Consider the following 25,378-nt stretch of genomic DNA (forward strand, 5'->3'; position numbering starts at 1 on the left):
GTGATTCTATCAACCTTAAACTTGCACACAAAAAGTAATTGCACAAGTTAATTGAAAAACAAAAATCTTGATCCTTTGATGCTTAATTAGTTTTGATCTTCTCTGGTTCCTTATAAAATCAATTATTAGTAGATTATTAGTAGATTTTTTTCACCAAACTCATCAAAAAGGTCATGGTGCCTTCCTCCAAGCCACATGGTGGGCTACTGACCTCAAGGGAACAGTACATGATTGATCCTGGTGTACAAATTTTTAGTCCAGCTAAAATTATTTTTAGCTATAAGGAGCATAAAAAGAGTGCATCCCATCCCCTCCCACCCCCACCAAAGGGCATAGATATAAGATTAGAGGGAGAAAATTCAAAGGAAATTTGTGAGGCAACATTACAGAGAGTGGAAGGTGCCTTAACATGCTGCCAGCATAAGTGGCTAAAGAAGATACAATATTAACATTGAAGATCAATTTAGACAGGGCATGGAGACCATGAGCAGGCTAATGCATTTAGTTTAAATTGGAATCATGGTCAAAGGGCTTGAACCTTGCTGTACTATTTTAAGTACTCGAAGACCAATTGAAATTATCACAAGGGAAGATACTTAAGACTTACTTTAGTTGCCCATTCAGAGCCAGCTCTTCAACGCTTGACGTCCTGTTTTGCGGAAACTGCCAAAATGTTTGGCCTGGAAGTCAGCCTGAAGAAAACTGAGGTCCTCCATCAGCCAGCTCCCCACCATGACTACCAGCCCCCCCACATCTCCATCGGGCACACAAAACTCAAAACAGTCAACCAGTTTACCTACCTCGGCTGCACCATTTCATCAGATGCAAGGATCGACAACGAGATAGACAACAGACTCGCCAAGGCAAATAGCGCCTTTGGAAGACTACACAAAAGAGTCTGGAAAAACAACCAACTGAAAAACCTCACAAAGATAAGCGTATACAGAGCCATTGTCATACCCACACTCCTGTTCGGCTCCGAATCATGGGTCCCCTACCGGCATCATCTACGGCTCCTAGAACGCTTCCACCAGCGTTGTCTCCGCTCCATCCTCAACATTCATTGGAGCGCTTTCATCCCTAACGTCGAAGTACTCGAGATGGCAGAGGTCGACAGCATCGAGTCCACGCTGCTGAAGATCCAGCTGCGCTGGGTGGGTCACGTCTCCAGAATGGAGGACCATCGCCTTCCCAAGATCGTGTTATATGGCGAGCTCTCCACTGGCCACCGTGACAGAGGTGCACCAAAGAAAAGGTACAAGGACTGCCTAAAGAAATCTCTTGGTGCCTGCCACATTGACCACCGCCAGTGGGCTGTAACGCCTCAAACCGTGCATCTTGGCGCCTCACAGTTTGGCGGGCAGCAACCTCCTTTGAAGAAGACCGCAGAGCCCACCTAACTGACAAAAGGCAAAGGAGGAAAAACCCAACACCCAACCCCAACCAACCAATTTCCCCTGCAGCCGCTGCAACCGTGTCTGCCTGTCCCGCATCGGACTTGTCAGCCACAAACGAGCCTGCAGCTGACGTGGACATTTACCCCCTCCATAAATCTTCGTCCGCGAAGCCAAGCCAAAGAAAAGATATGCACTTCCGCAAGAACCATCAGGTTACCACCTATCTTGGTTTTCCAACTTTATCATTAATTGATGTTGTCAATTTTATGTTCGGGAAAACTTCAACCACATGAGCTCCCAACTGTGATATGAAGAACACATTTAAAACTCAAAAACCTACATAGTACAGAATTGCTGTGGAGATTTGGTTTTATGCATGAGACTGTCATTCAAACCCAAAATTTGACTAAGTCATTTCAGAATCAGAATTTATTGTCATGAACAATGGATGCAACTTTGTGTTTTGCATCAGCATCATTAGAGCAAACATTTATATTATCACCTTCTTATGACATGAATATAAAAATAATAAAAATAATAGTGCACAAAAAATAAGGCAGTGTCTTTGGTTCATTGATTATTCAGGAATCTGATGGCAGCGGGGAAGAAGCTGTCCTTGTGCAGCTGAGTGCTTGTCCTTAGGCTCTTGCACCTTTTTTCCCCAATGATAGCAGAGTGAAGCTGGGTGGTGGGGGTCCTTGGGAATAGAGGCTGCTTTTTAAGACACCACCTCATGTAGATGTCCTTGATGAAGTGAAGTCTGGAGTCTTTGATATCACAGGCCGAGTGAACAACCCTTTGGAGTTCATTCTTGTCCTGAGAATTGGTGCCTCCATACCATGCAGTGATGCAACCAGCCAGAATGCTCTCCACACCAATTTTTGAGAGTCTTCAGTGATGTACCAAATCTCCTCAAACACATCACAAAGTATAGACTCTGGTGGGCCTTTTTCATGATTGCATCATCATGAAGGCTCCAGGACAGATGGTCAGAGATGTTGATACCCAGGAATTTGAAGTTCTTGACCCTCTCCTCTACTGAGCACTCGATGAGGAGTGGGTTGTGTTCCCTTGACTTCCTCCTGAAGTCCACAATCATCTCCTTGGTTTTGCTGATGTTGAGCGCAAGTTTTTTATCATTATATCATTCAACCAGTTGATCTCTCTTCTGTATCAGCAAACTTGTAGATGGCATTGTAATGGGTGCTTAGCCATACAGTCATGGGTGTATAACGAGTAAAGCAGTGGGCTAAGCACACATCCTTAGGGTGTGCCTGTGTTGATCATCGGTGAAGAGGACATGTTGTTTCCAATTTGCACTGACTGTGGTCTTCCAATGAGAAAGTTAAGGGTCTAGTTGCCCGGGGGGTTGGGGGGGGGGGGCGGGGGGGGCTACAGTGGCCTTGAGTTTGTAGCTTCTTGTTCAATACTGAGGGAATAATGGTATTGAAGGCCGAGCTGTAGTTGATGAAGAGCAGCTGTTTGAGGTGATCCAGAGCTGAGAGGCGAGCCAACAATATTGCATCTGCCGTGGAGTGATTGTGATGATAGGTGAATTGTAGTGGATCCAGATCTTTACTTAGAATGTTAATTCTGGCCATGACCAGGCTCTCAAAGCATTTCATCACAGAAGTTAGTGCTTCTGGGTGGTAGTTGTTGAGGCATCCCACGCTACTCTTCTTGAAAACAAATCAGAGTTCATGGTTTATTCCAAAGATTAGATCATCATTTTATTCCTCCTGTAAAACAACAATAGGTGTTTTATCTTGGACATGGTTTAAAAACAGATGAGTAAGGGAAGTAAAGGAGAAAATTACATCTCGTGATGCCAAAGCCTGATATTTGAAAAAAGTAAAACCACAATGTTGGAGAAACTCGGCAGGTCAAACAGTGTCCTTTATATAGCAAAGATCAAGATACATAACTGACATTTTGACATTTTAAAAACACAGAAATATTAACAAAGCAAACTCAAATAATTTTGAGATAAATTGCTAGGTTCAAGGGATGTTTTGTGATTGAATACTCATTCTTTTCAGACATTAATTTTTAGAAGACTGCCTCAAGATACTGAATTTGAGCTGCAAATCATGTTCTGTGTTCTGGTGCGGAAGAAAGACAATGATGGCAAGATCTGAGCTTGAACAACAAAAGATGCAAATTCAGTCAAAAAATAAAAAGGATGCAGATGTAACGTTTTGGGAACTGAAATCAGAATGGGCTCTTGAGGAATGTAAAAACAGTATGAAAGAACCCAAACAGAGAATCAGGAATGCCACAATGGTCATAAAGTACTTTGGCAGTCTTATTCTTTGGCTTGGCTTCACGGACGAAGATTTATGGAGGGGTAATGTCCACGTCAGATGCAGGCTCGTTTGTGGCTGACAAGTCCGATGCGGGACAGGCAGACGTGGTTACAGCGGTTGCAAGGGAAAATTGGCAGGCGGGGGCTGGGTGCCGGGCCCCAACTCCTCTGTCTTTCATCATCGAGGTGGGCTCTGCGGTCTTCCCCAAAGGAGGTTGCTGCCCACCGAACTGTGAGGCGCCAAGATGCACGGTTTGAGGCAATATCAGCCCACTGGCAGTGGCCAATGTGGCAGGCACCAAGAGACCTCCTTAGGCAGTCCTTGTACCTCTTCTTTGGTGCACCTCTGTCACGGTGGCCAGTGGAGAGCCCGCCATATAACACGATCTTGGGAAGGCGATGGTCCTCCATTCTGGAGACGTGACCTACCCAGCGCAGTTGGATCTTCAGCAGCGTGAATTCGATACTGTTGGCCTCTGCCATCTCGAGTACTTCGATGTTAGGGATGAAGTTGCTCCAATGAATGTTTCTCAGCGCGGACATTGGCGACTTCAGGGGTTTTTACAAGGCTCTAAAGGCTGTGTATGGCCCCTCACCCCAGGTCCAAAGCCCGCTGCGCAGCTCAGATGGCAAAGTCCTCCTCAGCGACAAGATCTCCATCCTCAACCGATGGTCAGAACACTTCCAATCTCTTTTCAGTGCCAACCGCTCAGTCCAAGAATCCGCCCTGCTCCAGCTCCCTCAACAACCCTTGAGGCTAGAGCTGGATGAGGTCCTCACCCGAGAAGAGACATATAAGGCAATTGAACAACTGAAAAGTGGCAAAGCAGCAGGTATGGACGGAATCCCCCCAGAGGTCTGGAAGGCTGGTGGCAAAACTCTGCATGCCAAACTGCATGAGTTTTTCAAGCTCTGCTGGGACCAAGGAAAGCTGCCTCAGGACCTTTGTGATGCCATCATCATCACCCTGTACAAAAACAAAGGCGAGAAATCAGACTGCTCAAACTACAGGGGAATCACGCTGCTCTCCATTGCATGCAAAATCTTCGCTAGGATTCTCCTAAATAGAATAATACCTAGTGTCGCCGAGAATGTTCTCCCAGAATCACAGTGCAGCTTTCGCGCAAACAGAGGAACTACTGACATAGTCTTTGCCCTCAGACAGCTCCAAGAAAAGTGCAGAGAACAAAACAAAGGACTCTATATCACCTTTGTTGACTTTGGCAGTAGGATGAAGGAAAATCCTAAGGCATTTAGACATACAGGTGCTTCGCGACTTGCGACCTGCATCCATCCACACATACGACCAAATTTTATAAAAGTATAAGAAAAGATATAAAATTTACACAGTTTGTTATATTTGACAAACTATAACAGGAATAAAGGGGACATAAGAGCTAAAATGTGCATATTTACTTTGTTAGTTGGTGTCCCGGGGGCCATAGGCTGGGCGTGGCCATCTTGATTCCTGTGTGCATGTGCGAGTCTTCGGTTGGCGCATGCACGGTGGGTTTGCATATTGGAGTTTGGTTGGTCCATGTGCGAGAGTTAAGGGCTCAAATTCAATATTGTCAGGGTGCTTAACTCCTGTACTCACACCTTGAAAAGCATGGTTCTGTTAGGGACAGTCAACATGGCTTTGTGTGGGGGAGGTCATGTTTAAAAAAAAATTTTGAGGAAGAGTTGAAGACTAAATATTTAGATTGATGCATGGATAGGATAATACATTTTGAAGGATACAAGGTTAACAGAGACAGGTGGGACTACGTTGTTACCAAACAAGTTCCGTTACCTGGGTCTGTCCATTAGCCGAATTTGTACGTAATGCGCAACAGGTACTTAAAGTTCTTATTTAGCATGAGATAACATTATGTGTATTTATGTGCATACGTATATTGGGGCACAATTATGCACATGTACGAATTGGGGAACAGCCCGTTCATAAGTATGAGTTGTTCGTAACCCAGATGCTCGTATCCCTGGGACTGCCTGTGCATGGGTAGAGCATTTTTGTTGACATGGCCTGGTTGGGCTGAAGTGCCTGTTTTCACACGAGATGACTGTATGTTTGATGAGGGCATGGTATTGGTTGTTGTCTACATGGACTTCAGTAAAGTATTCAATTAAGTTCCTCATGGTAGGCTGAGCCAGATGATTAAAACACATGGATCTTAGAAGACAGAGCAGTGGTTGGAGGGTCTGTCACCAATGATGTTCCACAGGGAACAATGCAAGGAAGTCTGTTGTTTTGTGTTAAATGCAAATGATTTGCTTGCAGATAGCATAAAAATCAATGGAGTTGTGTATATAGAATATAGGTCAGTTGGATACAAGGGCAGGTGAAGTTTAATGCAAATGTGTGAGAGCCTGCTCTTTTGGAGGTCAAAAACAAAAGAAAAGTATACAGCAAATGGCAGAACTCTTATGAGCAATGATGTAGAGGGGTATTGAGGTGCATGTCCACAGCTCCATGAAAGTGTCAACAAAAGTAGATAAGGTGGTAAAGAAGGAATACAGTATACTCGCATTCATTAGTCATGGGATTAAATACAAAAGTCAGGAAGTCACGTTGCAGCTGAATAAAACTTTGGTTTAGCCACATTTGTGGCACTGTGTTCCATTCTGGTCACGACAGTAAAGGAAGGATATGGAAACTTTGGAGATGACCCCAAAGAAGTCCACCAGAATTTTGTCTGCATTTAAGGTATCAACTCTATGGAAAGGGGGAACAAATTTTAAGTGCTTTCTCTCTAGGTTTGGAGGATGAGGAACATGAGAGACATGAATGGGGTAGACAGTCAGAGTCTTTCTCTCAGGTTGGAAATTATTAATATTGCAGGGCATCGCTTTAAAGTGATTGGGGAAAAGCTTAAAGTAGATGTTCAAGGTGTTTTGTTTTTTTTAAACAGACAGTGGTGGGTGCCTAGAATATGCACCCAAAGGAGACCATGGAAGCAGATACAAATAACAAACCATTTAGCAGGCACACAAATATGCAGAAAATGTAGGGTCATGGATAACGTTCAGGCAGATGAGGTAGTTTGCATCATGGTTGGCACATGCAATGGTGGGATAAATCCAACATTTGTGGAGTACAATAGAGCAGCAAATCTATTTTAACCTATTAATTCCTGTGGGGGAAAAAAAAACACCTTCTTATCTTTGCATGGGCCTGACATTAAAGATATTTTTTGAGAACGATGAAGTCTGCACAAGATATCCTCTTTTAATCTTTCAATATATGGTTCTAAAAAATAACTGGAATAATGTTTCCTCCTCTGCCACTAGCTTCCTGCCTCCCATCCCTGTGGCATTGTCCTTATTGCTTCAGTGGTTTCCTTTCTCATTTCGTCTGTCAGCAGTCACAATTCATTCACAAATTTAGTACAGAATAAAAGGTAATTCTGTATGTGATGAGCAAAACTATTCAAATTCCTCAGAATAACCCTTTCAGGTAAGCGTCACAGGTTGTGCAAGCTTGCCAGCCCAACCCAAACTAAGGATCTATTATAGCCTAACCTGCAACAATAATTACTGCAAGTCTGAAAACCATCACACTCACAAAGTAATCTTTCATTCCTTCCCTACGCAGAAAAAAAAATATTTTTTTATGAATGAACCACAACAGTGAATAACTCTCAACCAAAATCAAACTTTCACCAGAAAACAAAGTAAATGTACCAGAGTTTCAGCTGCATTGTATTATTTAATGTGGTAAAAAGGAAGACAAGAAAGCCTCTGTAAATAAAGGATTTCTTGTGGAAATAAGTGGCTAGTAGATAAGGTCTACATCAGATTCATTGATAACACTTTTACTTGCACTCTCTACATTCAACTACAAAACAATAAAGCGAGTCTTAATGGATTCATAAAGATAACTTTAGGAAATTACTTTGATAAACGTTACCTGGAGCAAGTAAAACAATAAGCTGCTGGAAGAACTCAGTGGATCAGGCAGCATCGATAGGCAGGACCCTTTATCAAGACTAAAGTTAAAAAAAAGGGGTGATATTAAAAATATGAAGGGGGAAGGAATTGGAAGGTGATAGGGTAATGTATAGAAGGCGGTAGATATGGAGAAACACCTCTTCCTATCAAGGCATCTCTTCCCTTTCTACTTATTTCACTAATAAAGTTAAAGAAATGGAAATAGAAGCAGATGTGACATCAATGGTTAACCAAGACACAAAGTGAATTCAGAGTAAACAATTAAAAATTCAACTATTTTTAATAAGGAATTGAAGATTTAGAGATGATATCAAACACCGGAAAAGAAGAGGCACAAGTTCAGTCTGCGAAGATTGGCTTGAATAATTAAACCACCTCAAAAGCTAGGGTGCTACAATAAATAATTTCAAAAGAAGTCTGTTGGATGACATGTCTCACAGCGATGATGTTGGAGACAAAAGCAAAACCCACTATGTTGTGCAAAGTGACCAAAAGTGTGGGAGTAAGGTTAGTTAACCATCACCTCAAGGACAATAAACAAGAAAAGGTGTCCGGAGTTGTCAGCTCCAACTCAAAATTTCCTTGTCTTAGCATTAAGATCTATGACAATTATGCTTGGCTGATTTGGATGGATTATGGGCTGAGAAAATTTATACTAAACCTTAAAGTCTGACAGGTGTTCGAATTTATTGCTGTGCATTTTAGTTCTCCAACATGAAGGGCAATGTAGTAGTTATGACACTGGGCTGTTACCCAATTGGTCTGGTGGTTCACATCTGCAAAACTAAACTCACCAATTTCATAATTTATAACCCATTTGGGAATCAATTATTTGGTTCTAATGCAAAGTCAAGTAAGAGTGATGTTGAGAAACCGGACAAAGAGAAGTTTAATAATTGCAGGTCAATCAAGGTCAAAGAAACCTTTTGCTAATTGTCACCTCACCACCCATCTCTCAACAAATCAGTATCCTCAGTTAGAGGAAGATCTGACAAAGGCACAAGCACTTTCGATCAAAAACTTTAATATTAAAGCACAGGTCTGGTAGAATCACAGCTGGATAAGGGAGAAATACATTTTTTGGGGGAAATATAATGGAATGGGAATTGTCAAAGCCTATAAGTGGAAAGTGTTAACACTTTTCTCCTTTTGAGAGCAGAAACTATGACAGGAAATGAAAAGGCCTGGCGTTCTTAACTTGCATGTGATTAAAATCTCAATTCAAGGACAGTAAATAAGGTGATACAAAATAAAAATGAACTGCATTTATTGAAGAAAACTACCATATGTATACATGTATATATAAAAATGAACTGCATTTATTGAAGAAAACTACCATATGTATATATAAGGGCATGCATTGCATGATGAATGCACATCATTTCAAAAACTCCTTTGTAATTATTTTGCACATAGCAAATTACCAAAGCACATGGCATCAAAAGTAACATGATGCGGAAAGAAAAACAACAAAAGTGAAAGGGTGCAGATCAATACTTGACTCGATGTAAAACGAAGTAATAATGCCACAAATATAGAAGTTAACTACCAAAAGCTGAATATATTTAATTGGTTGGAGATTTTAAAACATCATTTATGCTGGTTGCAATCCTGAGCACAAGGCATGAGGAACCAAATATAATTTGAAATATTTTATAGCAGCATTATTCTCAACTCAACTGCAGGAGGAGGCACATCACCTTGAGGTCTGGGCGCTGACAGCAGATATCAAAAATTTATGAATAGATCTTTGTACAATGATAAATGTTTTCAATGCTACTTTTCCAGATTGTTAAAATAAACATTTGCAAATAAAAAAAATACATCAAGAATATTCACTTCAGAAATTCGAGGAAAATCAGAAAGTTGAGACTGAACAAAATGCCTAATTTGTAAATACATTAAAAAGTGTCCATATTTTTGCTGTGAGTTGTTCAAAAGAAGCAAAATTATCTTGAATAAAAAAGATGTTTAAAACTTTTAATGTATAATCTATACCACTCCTGAATTTTGATTTGTAATTTTTCCATGGAGAATTAATATCAAATATTTACAATAATTTAATGGATTTAGGAAGGGCCACAATTAAGAATGATTGGGAGCGTTATTCGAATAGAGCATTCTCCGATGAGGATTGGGACACAACTCTTTATTGGATCAGTCTTCATTTTGTACACATTGTTTGTTTCATAGAATACATACATCTAAAGTTAAATTATCTTGATTTTTATCCAGATATGGATCTATTATATGATAAGTACAAAATATTTGAAACTTTATTGATTCACACTTTTGGAGTGTTTGAACTTAGAACATTTTTGGAAAGATATTTTCCAAGCTTTAATCAAAAATTCTTAAGTTTGTTGATTGCTTTATTTGGTTGATTTATTGCTTTGATTGCTTTATTTGCTTTTTCTCTCAAAGAGGATATATCTCTGGCCTCAACCCAGAAAAGAATCTTAGCTTTTGTTTTGTTGATAGCTCGACGAGCAATTTTGATGAAGTGGAAAGATAATGCTTCACCCATTCACATTCAATGGTTACATGCTTTCATGTCTTATTGAAGTTTGGAAAAAAATAGATACAATATTACAGATGCAAAGCCTGAATTTGATAAGATGTGGGCCCATTCATGGATTATTATCATAATCATATTGGTGTGGATGCTCCGGGGTTTCCTGACTGCGGACTGTTATTCAATTCATGTTTATAATATATACAGATACCCTTGTTTCAAGGGAAGATGTAGATTAGTAGTGATAAAAATAAACATCTGTCAGAAGATTTGTTGTATTCAATTCAGAGACCAGAGGAGCATAGTGCACCTGAACTTTAAATGCAACAAAGTGATAGAGAGACTGCAAATGCTGGAATCTGGAGCTGAGAAAAAAAACAATGCTGGATGAACTCAGTAGGTCAAGCAGGATTTGTAGAGGGAAAACATTTTGGATTGAGACCCTCAGCAGAACTGAGAAAGCCAGTGTAAATAGGAGATGGAGGGGTGAGACAGGGACCTGTCAGTGATGTTGACCAGTGAGGGATGACCAACATGGAAACAGATGAGTGTGGGGGAAGGGTGGAGTTTTGAGGTTGAGGCAGATGAATTAAAGGTGAATGTGGTCAAAGACGGGGAGAAAAAGAGACAAATGGAGCCAAGTGGACTTCCACGTATCACTGACCTGATTTTGTCCCCCCAACTCACCCTTTCTAGCTCTTTCTGGCCATCATCGTTCACCTATCCTCAATCCACCTATCATCTTCTGGCTTTGTCTCATTTCTCCCTCTGTCATCTTTGTCCTAATTCTAATCTCTCTCCACCCTCAGTCCTGATGCAGGGCTTCAACTCTAAATGTCAGCAGTTTTATTCCCCCCTGCTGAGTTCCTCCAGCCGTTTATTTTACTTTTGCTCTAGAAATGCAGTAACATTAGACTCTGGTAATTTATTCAAAGATTGTAATTTTGAAAAAAATAGCCATATAATAAAATAATAGATCACAGAGCATATTGATTCTTTGAAAATAATTCAATTTGTTCTATTATTTCACCTTTGAATAAAGCAGATGAACACATACCTACCAACATTATATTCCTTCTGCTAGACCATTGCCCACACACTCTATCCATCTATAATTGCTCCCTTGACTCCATCCATCTTCTGCACAATTTGCTTTTCCACTCAATTTTGCATCATCAGCAGATTTAAGTTCCCACAGGATCTGCTGCTACTTTTACTGGGAGATATTAGAAGGATTAAACCTAAATTAAAATTCAATAGATATCAAATGAAATTTGTTTAAATTGCTTTGCCAATAGCTAGAAAATGTAATGCTATAACTTGGAAGTCAGATATTGATTTGGGAATGGACAGATGGCATGCAGAAGTTAGATGCATTCCATTTGAGAAAATTAATTACAATTTAAGAGATAAATACCATATATTTTGGAAAATATGATGCCCATATTTACAAAATGTGTGTATTATTAGAAGACACTGAAAAGTGAAATACTCCTATTGTGGTTCTCTTGTCCTGTTCTTTTTCTCTTTTCCTACATTTGTAGGGGATTGGAGAAAGGAGGGGTGGGAGGTTTCTTCTGTCTTACTTCACACACACACACACACACGCACACACACACACACACACACACACACACACACACACACACACACACACACACACGCGCGCGCGCGAATTAAATTGAAATATTGTAAATATTTGTTTTGCGATTTTAAATTCTAAGTATATATAAAAAAAAGCAAACTTTGGTGCGCGACACTATGTCCCCTCTTCCAAGTCTTTTGAGTATATTGAGAAGAGTTGCAAGTCCAACACTGACCCCTGCAGCAATCCATTCACTACTGAATGCCAACTAGAGAAACACCCATTTATCCCAACTATCTACCTTCTATTGGTTAATTGCAGAGGAACTTCGATAGGTTGGAAGTACAAGTATGGGCATAGAAGTGACAGATGGAATACATTGTAGGGAAGTGTTGGTCATGTACATTGTTAGAAGGAATAAAGTAGGCCAGGCAGAATTACCACTTATTGGTAGTGCAAAATTAAAAACTATACATAATGTACACATGTAAACAAATAAACAAATCTAAAGAAAACTTACTTGTAATACAGAAAGGATTAAAAAAATTAATAGCCTTTAAATTAGTCCCCGAATGAGTTTGTTGTTGAAGAGTCTGAGGGTGGAGGGGTAGCACCTCTTCCTGAACCTGATGCTGTGTCTTGTGGCATCTATACCTCCTTCCTGATGGTAGCAGCACAAACAGAGCATGTACTAGGTGGTGTGAATCTTTGATAAGTGCTGGTGCTCTCAGACAGCAGCTTTCCCCATAGATGTTCTTGATGGCAGGAAGGGATTTGCCTGTGATGTCCTGGGCTGGGTCCATTACCTTTTGCAGGGCTTTACCCTTGGGGGTATTGATGTCCCCCATACCAGACCGTGATGCAGCCAGTCAGCACAATTTCCACCACACATCTGTAGAAACTTGCCAGAGTTTCTGATGTCATACCAAACATCCACAAACTCCTGAGGAAGTAGAGATGCTGATGTGGTTTCTTCACAATGGCATTAGTGTGTTGGCTCCAAGAAAGATCCTCTGAGAAGGCGATACCCAAGAACTTAAATTTGCTCACCCTTTCCACCTCTGATTCCCAAAAGATCAGTGGATCATAGACATATGTTTTTTTTTCATTCCTGGTCAACAATCAACTCCTTGGTTTTGGTGACATTGAATGTGAGATTGTTTTGGAGCATCATTTGGCCAAGTTTTCAATCTCCCTCCTGTCTGCTGATTCATCGCCTCTTGTTCCTGTCTTTGGCTTGGCTTCGCGGACGAAGATTTATGGAGGAGGTAAAAAGTCCACGTCAGCTGCAGGCTCGTTTGTGGCTGACAAGTCCGATGCGGGACAGGCAGACACGATTGCAGCGGTTGCAGGGGAAAATTGGTTGGTTGGGGTTGGGTGTTGGGTTTTTCCTCTTTTGCCTTTTGTCAGTGAGGTGGGCTCTGCGGTCTTCTTCAAAGGAGGTTGCTGCCCGCCAAACTGTGAGGCGCCAAGATGCACGGTTTGAGGCGTTATCAGCCCACTGGCGGTGGTCAATGTGGCAGGCACCAAGAGATTTCTTTAGGCAGTCCTTGTACCTTTTCTTTGGTGCACCTCTGTCACGGTGGCCAGTGGAGAGCTCGCCATATAACACGATCTTGGGAAAGCGATGGTCCTCCATTCTGGAGACGTGACCCATCCAGCGCAGCTGGATCTTCAGCAGCGTGGACTCGATGCTGTCGACCTCTGCCATCTCGAGTACTTCGACGTTAGGGATGTAAGCGCTCCAATGGATGTTGAGGATGGAGCGGAGACAACGCTGGTGGAAGCGTTCTAGGAGCCGTAGGTGGTGCCGGTAGAGGACCCATGATTCGGAGCCGAACAGGAGTGTGGGTATGACAACGGTCCTCCATCAGCCAGCTCCCCACCATGATTACCAGCCCCCCCACATCTCCATCGGGCACACAAAACTCAAAACGGTCAACCAGTTTACCTATCTCGGCTGCACCATTTCATCAGATGCAAGGATCGACAATTGAGATAGACAACAGACTCGCCAAGGCAAATAGCGCCTTTGGAAGACTACACAAAAGAGTCTGGAAAAACAACCAACTGAAAAACCTCGCCTCTTGTTATTCAACCCACTATTGTAGTATTGTCAGCAAATTTGGACAGGTGTTGTTGTCGTACAGAACCACACAGTCATAGGTGTAAAGTGAGTAGAGCAGGGGGCTAAGAATATAGCCGGTGGTGCTCCGGTACTGATGGAGATTGTGGAAGTGTTGTTCTTACCTGTCCTCACTGATTGTGGTCTGGAGGTGAGGAAATCCATGATCCAATTACACAGTGGGGATGTTAATGCCCAGGTCTTGGAGTTTGCTGATCAGTTTTGAAGATATGATGGTGTTAAATGCCGAACTGTAATTGATAAAGAGTATCCTGAAGCATGCATCTTTGCTGTCCAGGTGTTCCAGGGCTTTGTGTAGAGCCAGTAAGATGGCATTCATCATAGACCTGTTGCTGATAGGCAACAGGAACTGGTATGCTTCAACAACAGCCATTAACACACTCCATCACTGTTAATGTAAGTTCAACTGGTCAATAATCATTTAGGCAGGTTACCACACTTTTCTTGGGCACCAGTATGATTTGCGCCTTTTTGAAACAGATGGATACCACATCCGGCTGAAGTGAGATGTTGAAGATATCCATGAATAAGTTGGTAAGTTGGTCAGCACAGAGTTTTAATACTCACCCAGGTATTCCGTCTGGACCGGATGCTTTCCTCAGATTCACTCTCCTGAAGGCAGACTACATTTGGAGTATTGTGTGTAGTTTTGGACCCTACATTTAAGGAAGGATTTGCTGGCATTGGAGAGGGTCCAGAAGAGTTTACAAGAATGATCCTGGAAATAAGAGAGTTAATGCACAAGAAGTGTTTGATGGCCCTGGGTCTGGACTCACTAGAGTTTAGAAGGTACCGGTAGGGGGGGGAGGTGGGTGGGCAGGGAGAAATTTCATCAAAACATGCCAAACATAGAGAGGTAAAGTAGATATGGAGTAGATGTTTCCAGTACTGAGAGAGTCAAGGACCAGAGGGCACAGCTGCAGAATAAAAGAACAACTCTTTCGAACAGAGGTGAAATGTTTCTTCAGTGAGAGGATGGTAAATCTGTGGAGTTCCTTGGGTATATTTAACTATATTTAAATAAAATGAAACTGCAAATATGTTATCATGACTGAACAAGTCAAAAATAAGATCAATATCCGATTAATTGTGTGGATAATTAGAAACCATTTTCTTTTCAACAGTTCTTGGAATATTGATGGGGACCATTAAATTAGCCACTCTTATTGTTAGTTTCAGAAATGGTTATTGCACTTTATATAAGCCTTGTTACAGCATTAGCCTGCTTATGGACATCAAAAAATTCAGGGCTCCATATATCAATCCTACAATTTATTGTGTTCAAGATCTATTGACAGTAATTTTTTTTCATAAATATTTGGGTACATTGTACAGAAGTTGATAGATTTTTGATAATGAAGGGTGCCAAAGGTTATGGGGAGATGGCAGGAGTTGAACATAAAAATACATCAGCCGTGATTGGAATGGCAGAGCAGACTCAATGTGTTGAATGGACTAATTCTGCTCCTAAGTCTTTTAGTCTAATTGAGCATTCATAGAGAGGAAATCTGAAAATCATTTCTCAGGAAATCTCCCAAGATACCTGAAATTGTGAAAACTGAGAAGGATAGATCTCTTATTTGACAATGATCTAAAGCATTACAGAGTAAAAGAAGGTAAAATAAAGATCAACCAAAGTCCAACAGAAAGATGACGCCAAGATTAAGGGTTGTATGGCCTGCTTCTACATCTCAGTACTTTTACACTTACCCCATGGTCTTTTGCTGCAGAGGCCACTCTGTAGAGGATATCTTCTTCCACAAATGGTCTCACTGCATCATGGACAATTACCACTTCAGGTTTCTCCAGCCACAACTGAGAAGGCTGATTTTTCACAAATTCTTTAAGTCCATTAAAAATTGACTGATGACGAGTCAGCCCTCCTACAACAACTGTTGTCCGTGAGTGGCCGTATTGGTCTATTATAGAATTCATCAATTCAAAGTTCTGCTGAGACACTACGACCACAATTTCTTTTATCCAATGAACTCTACAAAACAAAACATAACAAAACTATATTTAAATAAAATGAAACTGCAAATATGTTATCATGACTGAACAAGTCAAAAATAAGATCAATATCCGATTAATTGTGTGGATAATTAGAAACCATTTTCTTTTCAACAGTTCTTGGAATATTGATGGGGACCATTAAATTAGCCACTCTTATTGTTAGTTTCAGAAATGGTTATTGCACTTTATATAAGCCTTGTTACAGCATTAGCCTGCTTATGGACATCAAAAAATTCAGGGCTCCATATATCAATCCTGCAATTTATTGTGTTCAAGATCTATTGACAGTAATTTTTTTTCATAAATATTTGGGTACATTGTACATTTAGATAGACAATTTTGATATTTTCAACAACTTGTATGGGAAAAAGAAGGTCCAACTTTTTCTAAACAAATAAGGAATTATCTCAGGATCTCCCCAATGCATTCTTAAAAGCATTGGATGAGTAGTAATTTTTTTAATCAATCTACAAAGGCACTTCATTCATTAAACAGCATCCAGAGCTAGGAGGCATCCTTACAACCACTTTCTTTCCAAAAGCTTCCTTCTGGAGCAACACTTCAGCAACATGAGACATATTAAGCAATCCTTAAAAGGGTGTTCACCTGATTTTATACATGACACTTGGAGCAGTATTAAGATCATTTCTGAGACTTGCACACACAGTTGAAGCAATTCATCACTCATTCAGCAGTTTCTCCACCTGTGGAAAGAAAACTGTTCCTCAGCCTGGTGGGTCTGGCTCTAATACTTCTCTCTTTCCTGACGGTAGTAGTTCTAATTTTACAAGCTCTCTTTGAACAACAATTCCAGTAAATCACATCGATGGCCTGGAGGGGTGGGGTGGGGGGTGGGGGGGCAGCACAGGGAGACTCCAGTGATCCTCACTTCCGCTTTTATGATCCAGTGGATAGACCTCTGATCCAATACTCAACAGCAATCGTACCACACTATGACACAGCCAGACAGGATGCTCTCGTTAGAGCACCTGTAGAAAATTGATATAATGGTGGCAGGTAGCCTTGCTCGCCTCAATCACTGTTGTGCCTCTTGACAAGTGAGAAGATGTTTTGTGTCTCGGATAGGTCACTTCCTAAGTGCTCTTTAGTCTCTCCACTACCGAGCTATTAATGTGTAGTTCAAGTTGGTCATTCCTGGTCCTCTGAAGCCCATAATAATCTCCTTCGTCTTATTCACCTTGAGACTTGATTATTCTTGCACCATTTCATGAGATTTTCCACCTGTTCTCTGTAGGGGGACACATTATTGTTGCTGATGAGGCCAACTACAGACATGTCATTTGCAAATGTGTTGGAGCTGGATCTCTGTTGGAGCTGGATCTGGCAGTTGCAGTGGTGGGTCGGAATTGTGAACAGGAGCGGTCTGAGCACACAGCCCTGAGATGCACCAGTGCTCAACGTGATGGTGCTCGATGATACGCTGCTAACCTGGACAGACTATTGTCTTTCCATGAGGAAGTACAGAATCGAATTATAGAAAGGGGTTTTGAGTCCCAACGAGACCAGCCTCTGGGGTAAGTTTGTATTAAATGTTGAGCTGAAGTCAATGAACAGCAGTCTGATATATGATGCTTCATTCTCCAGATGGGTCAGGACAGAATGGAAGGACAAGGCTATAGCATCATCAATGGAACTGTTCCATCTGTAGGCTAATTGTAATGGGTCCATTGGCTCTGAGAGGTCACCAGATGCTCGAAGCATTTCATAATGGTGGAGGTCAGTATCACTGAGCAGTAATCAATGAGGCCTGTTAATGTCAGTCTCTTTGGTACTGAGATAATGATGGCTGCTTTAAAACCTATTTGTTTTACCAGCAGTCTGTATGCCATGGTTAGTAGAATGTATATGTGATCCAAGTAACCAATATGGGGGCAAGGGGCAGCCTTGTATGCACCAGGGACATTGGTGTTCATTAGGTCTAGGGTATACTCTTCTCTGGTGGCGAAGTGGACATACTGTTTAAACTGTGGTACAACAGTTGTCATGTTGACATGGTTAACATTATTAGCTCCAATGATACAACATCAACATAAACTGTGACAATCAGCATGACGAAAATTCTCTAGGCATTTCACCAACAGGTACTCTATCCTTGCAGAGCAGAACATCTTCACATCAGAGACATTGGTGCACTAATTCTTGCTGATGTCGATGCAGTCCCCCTCTTCGAGTCTTGCCAGAAGAGAGGTGTGTGTGTATGTATGTATGTACAGTATGTGTATACAATACATGTGTATATATACCATATATGTGTATATACAGTATGTATCTAGTGTACATGTGTGTGTATATTATATATATGTATATTTTCTTCTTTGGCTTGGCTTCGCGGACGAAGATTTATGGAAATATACACACAGTATACATGTGTGTATGTATGCATGCATATACAGTATATATTTTAAAAATCACACATACATATACATGCACATGGATACATATGTGCACTCACACCTATATATGTATATATATAGACATGTATGTATACACACATATACTGTTTATGCACATGCATATATATACTGTGTATAATATATATACACACACACACACACACACAAGTATACACAAGTATACACACACACAAGTATATACACACACACAAGTATACACACACAAGTATATACACACACAAGTATACACACACACACACACAAGCACACACACACAGACACACACGTGTGTATATGGGTGTGTTGTAATGAATCTGTTAATATTAATATTTAGAATAATGTTAAAGCTATATTTCTTATATGTCTTTGGTTTGTTGTGGGTTGGTTACACACACAGGTCACAGAACATTTACAGAGGACCGTTGTACTTAGAGAAGAGTTCATCCTTGGAGTTACGGTGTCTAAAATGGGTCTTAATTATTCAAGAAGAATGGAGTGTTTGCTTTGTTAAAAACTGAAGTATCTAAGTACTCAATAAGAGCTGCTGAAGGAAGCTTTCTGTTTTTAAACCAAACCATTTAAGCCTCTTAAACAGAGATGAGGTCAGAGGTTGTTATGGAATGGTTTTAAAAAAGGCAACAAGTTTGGTAAAAATAAAACTAATAATCATGTGGTTTCCAAGAACTGTCACATGATTTGGAGAACTATATTATCAAATTCAGACATTTTTGGATCAGTTTCAGAAGTCAAAACCCTGAAACACACATAGGAGTTGGAATCTTGCGGAAGACAGGGTTGAATTACAGTAACCAAAGTACTAAAGGCTAAAACTTTCTTTGAGATGCCGATAAAAGTTTATCTGGTTTACACGAAAAACCAAACAGGACAGTTAAAGGGCATGAATCTAATTTAATCTTAAAAATAGTAGGCAAAGAATGAAAAATATTCTGCCAACATCTTCCTAATTTAGGACACTTCAAAAACATACAAATCAGTGAGGCTTCAAAAATTTTAAACTTTTTACAAAATGGATCGATATCAGCATAGAAATCATTTGAATTTAGACGTGTATTCTGTGCATCACTTTAAATTTTAATAAACAGTACCTTGCACAAAATGAAGATTCATTAATCAAAGAGTGGAATACCAATCCTCATCCAAAAAAAAGTTATATTAAGATCATGCTCCCGATCATTTTTAATCTTAGCTATTGGGATTAATCTTAAATCCAATAAATCAATATAAATACATGATATCAGTCCTCTTTGAACAAACCGTAGATCAAAAAGTCCAACAAGAATATTTGAATCTGCAATTCGAGGAAAAGCGTTCAATTTAGACTGAACAAAATTCCTAACTTGCAAATATCTAAAAAAATTATTTTAGAAATCTTAAATTTAACTGACAATTGTTTAAAAGAAGCAAAGTTATTCTGAATAAAAATTAAAATTTTATTACCAAATCTGTACCATTCCTTAAAGCCTTCATCTGATACTGAAGGCAGGAGAAGATAGTTATCTATAATAGAATTAGCCACAGAAAAAAATATTATAACCAAAACATTTCCTAAATTGAGCCCATATTCTCAATCTAATTCTTTAATCAGATTATGTGTCAATTCAGAAAATGAAATGGGTAAAGCAGAACCTAAAAGTGCCAACATAGATGATTTCTTAGAAAAGTTCAGTCCATTTCTGCCCAAGAAGGGTGACTTGCTAATTTATTGAATTTTAATAATAAAAGTAAACAGTAAATTAATTTCCTAATAATAAAATCAAAAATTTGAAAGTAACATTCCCCCATTCATAATAGTTTTCTGAAGATGGGCTTTACTTATTCATTATTGTTTTCCTTGCCATATACAAGAAGAAATAACTGAATCGAATTATTTTTTTAAAAAAAGGATTTAGGAATAAAAATTGGTAAGGCTTAAAAAAGATACAAAAATTTAGGTAGAATGTTAATTTTAATTGAATTAATATGTTCAATCATTGTAATTGAAGGCAGTGACCATGCCCATCATAATATTTTAAGTTTCCTATAACTTTTTGTAATAGTAATTCATAAATATCAAAATTGATCATTAACTATTCTAAACTATAATTTAGAATATATAGAGAGTTCCTTTTAAAGGTAAAAGTTTACTCTTATGTAAATTTATTTTATATCCTGAAAATTGTCCAAACTGACAGAACATACTTAATATATTTGTTTAGAAACCTCCAGATTTGAAATGAAAAGCAATAAATCATCCATATAGAGATACTTTATGTTCAATTCCATTTCTAATTAATCCTTTAAATGCTCTTGATTCTCGAAAAGCTAGTATTATATCAAACAATAAAGGACTGAATGGACATCCTTGTGTTCCCCTAAATAGCCTAAACTTTTTCGACTGTTGTAAATTAGAACGGATAGAAGCCATTTGGCATAAATATATTTCAATCTGGACTAAAATTAAATTTCTTTAATATAAAAATTCAACCCAATCAAATACTTTTTCAGCATCTAATGAAAGAACACTTTCCGTCACATGGGTAGAGGGCAAATATATTGTAATCAATACTCGATATTTGTTATAGTAAGAATAAGTTTTTACTAAAACCTGTATGGTCAGTTAATAATTGTTATTATAATATTTGCTAACCTATATGCCAACACTTAAGGCAAAATCATATCAATGAAATTGGTCTATAAGAAGCACATTCTGTTGCTTCTTTCCCTTTTTTTTCCAAAATAAAAGAAATACTAGCCTCATAAAAAGATGAGGGAAACATTCCTTCCTTAAACAATTCTTCAAACACAGAGCTTAGATGAGGCACAAGGCATATAGAAAAACATTTATAAAATTCTGCAGGAAATCCATCTAGACCTGGAGATTTACCAGACTGCATAGAAGAGATCGATATAGAGATTTTATCCTGAGAAATAGGTTCATCCAGCACATGATAGCCAGACAAGCAGCTTTAATGAAATGGAAAGATGAACTCTCACTGACTCATGCACAATGGTTACACGATGCATTATCATATCTAAGCTTAGAGAAAATTAGGTATAATATTAAAGATAAAAAGTTACAGTTTTAAAAGGTATGGGCCCCTATTTATAGAAAACAATACTATCATAATTAGCAGTTTTAGATGACTTGGAGGCTCTAGTCCGTCCATCTTCTGGAGGACGTGACTTGATCCATCTTTGTATTTCTCTTATAACCTTGATTAGAGGGAGGGGTGTGATTAGTATTAGTAGATAAATGGATTTATAAGGTTTAATTATGATTATCCTGGATAATATCCTTTTTTTATGATTTTATTAAGTTTTAATGCAATTTGTTATAATAGCATTTAACTGATTTATATGTATAATAATTTTAATAGATATTCACATTTAATAAGGAATGGAATATTAATTTTGTCATATTGTGCATTGAATTTTGTTATGTACATGTTAATATTTTGCTTTGCTTTATTAGTATCTTGTATATGGATTATGTTAAACTCAAAAAAAAATTTTAAACTACAACAACCAAATATGTGTTACTTCTAAGAAAAGGGGGGGGGGGGTGGGGGGAGACACAGAATAAGTAGATTACAAAAGACATCTATTTCTGACTGTCTCTTTAAGATAAAGAGGGCTGTTTTGTTTGGAATGCAGATTTCAAAGTCTTCATTCAAAAGAAGATTTGATCCTGGGAAGATAGAAATTGTGTTCCCCTTTTCACAGGAGGTACATTGGTGGCTCAGAATAAGGTCACTTCTGCTTGAAGAATACATCTCAAGGACAGCTCATGGAAAGAATTGTGAGTTTAAAGAAGTCTGAAGATATGATGTTTAAAAGCACTTTATAATTATTTCTGAACTGAAAATTTAAGACCTTCAAGCAAGACTAAAATGATGTTGAAGTTTTTTAAAAATGACTTTCACACATACATTTACGTTTGTGCATAGTTAGGTTAAGTTTAGAGACAAGTTAGAAATGTTATGTTATTAATAGTTTAATAAAAACTATTATTTTGAATTTACCATTGTCTGGTGAATTTTCCATTGCTGTTCTTTTGTTCATGTCCCAAACAAAATTAAAAGGGTTATTTCAGAACTCTGTGTGTGTGTGTGTGTGTGTGTGTGTGATATCATGTATATGCATGTGTGTGATATCATGTATATGCATGTGTGTGATATCATGTATATGCATGTGTGTGATATCATGTATATGCATGTGTGTGATATCATGTATATGCATGTGTGTGATATCATGTATATGCATGTGTGTGATATCATGTATATGCATGTGTGTGATATCATGTATATGCGTGTGTAGATCTCCTGTACTTTTCTGTGTGTGTGTGTATATGTTTCCATGTTTGCACTGTAGACCAAAGAACACCGTTTCATCTACTTGTAGTGAAATAAAGTTGAAATATTTGCAGATACTGTCCACACCTGCAAGAGTCATATACTTTTAAGCCCAGGTGATGTCTTTCATGAATGCCTCCGTCTGTGGCCATGAAGCAAACCTGTTGCCATCGAATTAGATGATACCAATCGACTTTGTCAAGTCCCAAATCATGTCCAACTTGGAATACACCTGTTAATAACCATTCAAGGTTAAACCCCTGGCTTCACCCCAGTCTAACAGTTGCCAGCACGTCAAACTGACCTGAATGGAATCCAGAGATGGGCTGTCACCAAATAACTCCACTCAACCCTACCCCTAATAGTCTTGGCAGATCGCAGACTAGTAGGGGTAGTCAATGGCCAAGCACCCACTGGAGGGCTCAGGCAGCTGTGAACAGTGGAACAATAACTTTCGAGAATAAGCACAGGTTCAGAATTGGATGGAATGGAGAAAGTAACTTTCAGAATGCCTCCAAGTCAGCAGCACACTCTGCATCACCCATTCCATTTCAGAACTCAAGCATTTCATACTTGACAAGCAGCTGCTGTGCAACCAAATCCTCCATTGACTGGACTGCGTCAACAGAGGGGACTTCCGTGAAACGCAAGCCGGGTCTGTTTCCTTGTTGGGCTGTGGCCTCCCAGTGAGGTCAACCTCCAGGGCTGGGCGTGCGGTCTCCAAACGCTCTCACTTACTTCTCCAAAGCTTCCAGGGTGAGGCTGAGGAGCGGTCTCTGCATAAGGCGGCAGAACTGCTTCGGCGTGGCGGAGCCCATCCTCTCCCCGCTGCCGCCTGCAGGCAGCACAGCTGCCACGGAGAAATTGAGCTCCCGGCTTCCGCGGGCCTGCTCCTTCTGGCCGGATAGTTTGCCAACCAAAGGCCGGTGCCGGAGCGACTCTCTGGCCGACCACGCCATCGGTATTGGGTTAGAAACGCCGCGTTGTCAAGTTGTGCTTATCAAAACTTTGCGAGTCTCCCAAGGAAACGTTCCGGCCGCACTCGCTCCCGACGATGGACTCAGCTGTTCGCTGGCGATGATTGACAGCCGCCAGGCACAGACTGGAGGAACGGCTCCTTGACCAATCGTGTCAATATCTGGCCCTCCAGTTGCACGGGAATCTTGTATTTAAACAAATAAATAGTTTTCACGAATAAAGAAGTGGTGATACTGGAAAATATTCTGGTCTTAGGCTGGCACTGCCAGAAAATGCTGCAACTGTTCGTCCTGCTCGCCTTGCCCTCGGTGGAATTGCGCTGTGTTCCCACGCAAGTCTGCAGCAGTGATTTAATCCCACCGCCTGACCCTTCTGTAATTTAGGGTTAAAAAAATGGGAAAGTGTGTCAATGAGAATTTCTGCTGTTTTGAAGATTGTCATAAGATTTTCTTCTCTCTCCTGGTGTTGGTTGAAGCCAACCAGTCTCAATCTTTTCGACTTTTCCCCCATCCCCAGTCTGCTGGTCAAAGTTTAGCAGTCAAGTTTTCCTTTCTTCCATACTTCTTTTCCGACGGCTCTGTTTAAAAAAAATCAAAGGTGAAAATATCTGGAAGCGACTTCAGGATTTTTGAGAAGTTATTTTTAAAGTGAAATTTATATGAGATCCATCAGTATTTTTGTTGGGTCATATTAAGAAATTGAGTTTAGAATTAAGATGAACTAGATTTCAAATTGCATTTTTGAGATCAGCATTGGTTGCAGCCAGAAAGTGTTTAGTGATTATTTGGAATAATAGATGGCATATGGAACTGAGATCTTGTATTCCATTGGGGGGGGGGAAAAAAACACAATTTGCATGATAACTCTGTGTTTATCGTAAAACTTGGAACCCCTATTTGGATTATATGGGTTTAAAATTTTGAATTCTCCGGCCTCATAGTTGTGTTACTCTAATCCATGGTAGTCAATTAATTATGTTGTTCTGGTTTACTTTTTCTTTCTTTTTTTCTTTTCATGGGAAATGGGTGAGTTGGCATTGGGTGGGAGAGTTTACATGGGAGGAGAGGGGTAGTAGGGGGAGTTGTTTGATTTAGATTTTTTTTTGGATTATATGTATTAATTGTTTTTAGTGTGTGTATCATGCTTTTTAATGAAATATTCAAAAAAATGTGCTATGGCCCCCAATCATGGTTGGCCCCAAGTTGGGGGGGGGAACATTTGGGGCTGTGCGAGGGGCTGTGCCTACATTCGCTAGCGGCCATCATCCGCCATCAGACCAGCTCCCTTCCTGCATCACTAGCATGCAACGAGCATCACCTGAGGTTTACGTCCGCTCAGCAGCTCAGTCACCACAAGCACCTCCCCCTTCTAACCGACTGCCAGACTGTGCCCCACCCAGGCAGGTACACTGCCGCAAGCACACACCCCGCCCCCCCCCCCCCCCCCACCTACCCGCTGAACAAGTTTATGACTGTCGTGCTGTGCCCCTTCCCGCAGAGCCTTCTCCTATCACTCGATCTGGTGCTGACCCTGTCCCCTTGAGAAAGGCTGGCCAAGACAATGGTTGAATCAACAGTGATTGAAATGTCTGTTTTGGTTGTGTGGCACCATTGTTGCTTCAGAAGCTCTATTATATTATCTTTAAAAACAAAAGTTAAAGCACTTGTGCACAAAAGCTCGTAGTTATTTAAAGAAAACTTGAAATGTTTGAGTTGGTGTGGAGTA

The 25,378-nt window shown here is 39.9% G+C and overlaps 1 protein-coding gene across 11 annotated transcripts in view; it reads right to left on the reverse strand.

The window, feature by feature from the left end:
- The window catches only part of crppa (CDP-L-ribitol pyrophosphorylase A), a 326,889-nt gene extending 302,913 nt beyond the window's left edge, over positions 1 to 23,976 (reverse strand). For 3 of the 11 annotated variants that reach the window (XM_069913764.1, XM_069913765.1, XM_069913766.1), the window contains exons 1-2: positions 23,414 to 23,973; positions 15,607 to 15,886 (exon numbers count right to left, since the gene is read on the reverse strand). In XM_069913764.1, coding sequence (XP_069769865.1) covers positions 15,607 to 15,886; positions 23,414 to 23,634 — 501 coding nt within the window. In that variant the 5' untranslated portion in view covers positions 23,635 to 23,973. Of the gene's footprint in view, positions 1 to 15,606; positions 15,887 to 23,248 lie in introns of all 11 variants that reach the window. The other 8 variants (XM_069913768.1, XM_069913767.1, XM_069913760.1 and 5 more) reach the window with 6 other exon arrangements.
- Positions 23,977 to 25,378: the final 1,402 nt, after the last annotated feature.

This window comes from Narcine bancroftii, chromosome 1 (assembly GCF_036971445.1).
Source record: "Narcine bancroftii isolate sNarBan1 chromosome 1, sNarBan1.hap1, whole genome shotgun sequence".
NCBI classification, from domain to species: Eukaryota; Metazoa; Chordata; class Chondrichthyes; order Torpediniformes; family Narcinidae; genus Narcine; species Narcine bancroftii.